We start from the raw sequence: 4,353 nt of genomic DNA, 5'->3' as shown, positions 1-4,353 counted from the left end.
CCACCCCTCGCCCCCTCCCCGCCGCGCCCTCACCGCTGGAGCAGTCGCCCCCCCTCCAGCCCGGCTCGCACTGGCAGCGCTCGGGAGCCACGCACCGGCCGTGGACGCACTCCTGGCTGCAACGAGCTGCAGGGACACGGCCGGGAGGTGAGGGGGGGGCACAGCCCGGGCCCCCCCCCCCCCCCTCTCACCCCCTCGCCCCACTCACGGACGCAGACGTCCCGGCTCTCGTAGTAGCCCAGGCAGCACTGGTAGCGCCGGCGGTAGTCGGTGCGCACGGCCTGCCGGTACTCGGTGCGGTACACGATCCTGTGCCCAAAGCAGCACCATGATGACGGGGTCCTGGGGGGGGGGACACACCCTGCCCCAGCCCCCCCCCCACACCCCCCCTTGGCCACGGGGCAGCACCCATGGGGACAGCGCTGAGGACAAGCTGCGGTGGGACAGGAGAGCAGGGACCCCCCCCTACGGCCCCGCTCCAGGCACCGGGGGCTGGGTGAGAGGGGTTTTTTTTTGGGGGGGGGCTGCTCTCACCTTTGCTGCAGGCAGGGCTGGGACGAGCTCAGCGCCCTGGCGCAGGGCTCGGCGGAGGCCACGACGTGGGGCTTGGCGTACGACTCCTTCACCGCCGCCGTGAAGCTGCCGGGGGTGGGGGGCAGAGAGGGCACGGGGTGGCGGCAGGTCCCGCGGGGTCCCCGCCGCCCAGTTCCCCCAACCCCCCCGGTACGGCTCCTACCTCTCCCAGTAGCTGCAGACGTTGGGGTCTCCGGGGTGGAGGGCGGCCAGGAGGCAGGCGTGCACCGCCAACGCCGCGGCTCGCAGCGCCATCCTGCCCGGGACACGGCGCTGAGCTCGGAGCCGGGCTCGCACACCGCGGTTCCCGCTCCCCACCCACCGCCCCCGGCTCGGATCGGGCTCCCCGCGGGGCCGCGTTCGCATTCCTGCGTGCGGAGGAAGGGTCCTGGCCCCGGCCCCAGGCAGGCGTTAAGGGGAAACTGAGGCACGGCCGCACGGGTGGCCCCAGCACCGCGCCGACCCCACAAGCAGCCAGAAGCGGCCCCAAACGCGGCCGCTGCTGGTGTGTGTGTGTGGGGGGGGGTCCAAATGTCCCAGCCTGGGGATGGTTTTTGTCAACCGCCACCACCGCGGTGCTGAGGACATCCCATGGGATGCCCCGGGCCCTGTCCCGGCATCTCCTCACCCTCAGAACCTCAGCTCCAGCCTCTCCCCCGTGGCCCATCGCGGCGCGGGGCCCTGCCAGGTGTCCCCGGGGTGCCGGGGACCGGGCTGCGGGGTGTGGGGATGGGAAGGAGTTAACCCCCCCCCCCACCCCCCGGCCCCCCAGCCCTGGCAGCCGCCCCGCGTGGCCCCGTTTCAACGCTTTTCATATTTATTTGCAGCCGTGTTTCCTGGATCCGCCGTGTTCTTGCTCAACCGAGCGAGGGACCGGGCTCGCCGGGGCGGCGCTGGGATCGCGGCCAGCTCGGAGCGGGGTCGGCGGAGGGGACCGCGCGCTGCGGAGGGTTTTTTTGGGGGGTGGGGGCATCGGGGCTTTGGCAAGACCCAGCAGGAGGAAAGGGCGAGGGCCTGGGCACCGGCCCCATTGGGGATGCCGGGACCCCGTCCCGGTGACCCCGAGCCAGCCCCCCGGTGTTTTCGGGGCCGTTCCACGGCTCTCCGGTAAATGCACGTGTGCCGCGGGAGGAAACAGAGGTTTCCTGAGCCACGCAGCTGGATTTACGGCCGCTTCCTCGCTGCTCCAGCCAGGCCGGGGCCAGCCACCGGCCCAGCCTGCCCGGGGACACCCCAGAGGTGCCACCCCCCCCCCCCCCCCCCCCCCCGGCACCATCCTCCTCCTCCCCGCTGGGGCCGCTCTGGCTTGGCGCAAACCCAGGCAGCGGGCGAGGGGGCTGGGGGTGGCCTCGCAGCGCCCCCCCGGGGCCGAGCCCTCCTCGTCCCAAAGCGGCGACGTTTTTCTAGTGGAAAAACCGTTTAGGCAGAAAGTTTCTCCCCGTTTCCCTTCAGCTCCCGGCGGCCCTTTCCAGGGTGAGTAATTGCTCGCCTGCTTCCGAGCCTCCCGCCCCGAGCCTCTCCTCCCTGGGACGGGACCCCCCGAGCCCTCCCCACGACCCCGCAGCGCCCCCGGGTCCCGTCCCTGCTCCAGCAAAGCCCCGCGCCGGGGGCTGGGGGGCCCCAGCGCCGCTGCGAACAACAGGAACCGCTTGGAGATGCTGGCAGGAAAAGCGAGGAGTCATCAAAACGCGGGGCCCAGCTGGTCCTAATCGGGGAGCGGGGGCGGCCTCCTGAGACCCCCAGGGTTGTCTCGGGGGCTCACGGCAATTGGGACCCCGCAAAAGGCGGCCCCACAGACCCCTCCAAAGCACCTCCGGAGCAGGGAGCGATGCGTCCCCGTTCCGGGGAGCCCCGATCCCATTTGGGGACAGGGTCGGGGTGCTCAGGCACTGGCGGGGGGGGGGGTCACCAGCACCCAGACCTCTGTCACCTTCACCCCTGGGTGGCAGCTCCCCTAGGGACCCACCTGCGTGCTCCTTTTGCAAAGCAGACCGGAGGAAAGGGGACATCCCGAGGGGCTGGGGGATGGATTTCATCCCCCCCGTCCCCCCCATGAAGCTCCCTGCCTGCTCCCTCCCAGGGCCCCGGGGTGACGCGGGGTCAGGGAGCATCGCCCGCGGGAGCCAAATTGTGCAGCGTGGGAAGCTGGGGCAGGGGTGGGGGGGGGGGGGGGGTAGCTGGGGTGAGGGCAGGGGACGGGGGGCTCCTGCCCCGTCCCCATTGGGGACACGGAGCCCGGGAAGGTGCCGGGGCTCCCGGAGCTGCTCTCTGTGCCCCGGCGCTTCCTCTGCCGCGGGCTGACGCGTTTCCTCCGGGGGCTGTGAACATCGCGGGGACCCCGCGGGGATGGGGACAGGGATGGGGACGGGGACAGGGATGGGGACGGGGACGGGGATTGGGGATGGGGACGGAGATCGGGATAGGGATCGGGATGAGAATGGGGATGGGGATGGGAATGGGGTTGGGGAGGGGAATGGGAATGGGGACAGGGTGGGGAAGGGGGTGGGGATGGCTCCCTCTTAGGGTCAGGATCAGCGCTGGGGTCACCACGGGGGGGTCGCAGCTCCATTCCCCACCCTCCCCAACACCGGGGGACCTCAGAACCGTGGGAGCAGGGCTGGGGACCGTCCCCTCGGGGCCACCCCCGGGGGGCGCGGCTGGGACACTCACCGGGCCGGGACCGGGACCCTCTCCGGGCCGGGACCGGGACCCCCTCCGGGCCGGGACCGGGACCCCCAGCGGGCCGGGACCGGGGACCCCCAGCGGGCCGGGAGGCGCAGCGCGGCCGTCGGAAGCGGAGGGAGGGCCCGGAGCCGCTCTCAGGAAGTTTGGACGCGGAGACAACTACGGAAAAGGGAAAAAAAAAAAAATCCTAGGGTTGGGTGGTTGTTTTTTTTTTTTCCTCGCCTTTTCTGGCCAGAAACCAGCAGGTTTGGAACAACAACAGCGCCGGGGCTCGGGGCGGGGGGGGGGGCGGTCCCGCAGCCCCTCCGTGGGACACCCCCAAGCGGGTCCCAGCCCCCGACGGCTCTGGAGACACGAGCACGGCCCCGAACCCCCCTGAACTCCCCAAATCCCCCAATTTTTTTTTTTTTGGGGGGGGGGCCGTACGGGAGGCGGCGGCACCCCCGGGGCAGCCCCCGGGGCCGCGCCCGGCTGCACAGCAGCGCCTGGCGGCCGCGGCGAGCAGAACCCAGCCGGCACAAAGCGTTTTGGCCCCGCAGCCCCGGGCACAATTGGTCCTTGCAGCCCTCATCCCACGCACACATCGGCCCTGAAGCCCGGCATCCCCTGCACACACCACCCCTGAATCCCAAGCACAGCATCCCTGCATCCCACACGCATCATCCCTGCATCCTAAGCACAATTTCTCCTTGCAGCCCTGCATCCCCTGCATATTTTTGTCCTTGCAGCCCTGCATCCCCTGCACACATCAGCCCTGCATCCCCACACAACAGCCCTGCATCCCCTGCACATTTTATCCTTGCAGCCCTGCATCCCCTGCACACAACATCCCTGCATCCCAGGCACAATTTATCCTTGCAGCCCTGCATCCCATGCACACACCAGCCTTGCATCCCCTGCATATTTTGTCCTTGCAGCCCGGCATCCCCTGCACACATCAGCCCTGCATCCCCACACATCAGCCCTGCATCCTGGGCACAATTTATCCTTGCAGCCTGGCATCCCACACAACATCCCCGCATCCCACACGCATCGCCCCTGCATCCCCTGCACCTTTTGTCCTTGCAGCCCTGCATCCCCTGCACACATCAGCCC

At 70.2% G+C, this 4,353-nt stretch overlaps 1 protein-coding gene across 1 annotated transcript; it reads right to left on the bottom strand.

The window, feature by feature from the left end:
- Positions 1–11: 11 nt before the first annotated feature.
- On the bottom strand, positions 12–3,426 carry LOC118158297 (platelet endothelial aggregation receptor 1-like; the record flags this gene model as incomplete). The annotated part of the gene is made up of 5 exons (XM_035312935.1): positions 3,255–3,426; positions 737–829; positions 535–639; positions 209–309; positions 12–126 (listed from the first exon to the last, which is right to left on the bottom strand). Coding segments are annotated over exons 2-5 (413 nt in total), but the record flags the coding sequence as incomplete, so codon positions are not given.
- Between the last annotated feature and the right edge of the window lie 927 nt (positions 3,427–4,353).

This window comes from Oxyura jamaicensis, assembly GCF_011077185.1.
Source record: "Oxyura jamaicensis isolate SHBP4307 breed ruddy duck chromosome 25 unlocalized genomic scaffold, BPBGC_Ojam_1.0 oxy25_random_OJ71268, whole genome shotgun sequence".
Taxonomy (NCBI): domain Eukaryota; kingdom Metazoa; phylum Chordata; class Aves; order Anseriformes; family Anatidae; genus Oxyura; species Oxyura jamaicensis.
The sequence above is the reverse complement of the archived record's forward strand: the minus strand, read 5'-3'. Positions and strand labels throughout refer to the sequence as shown.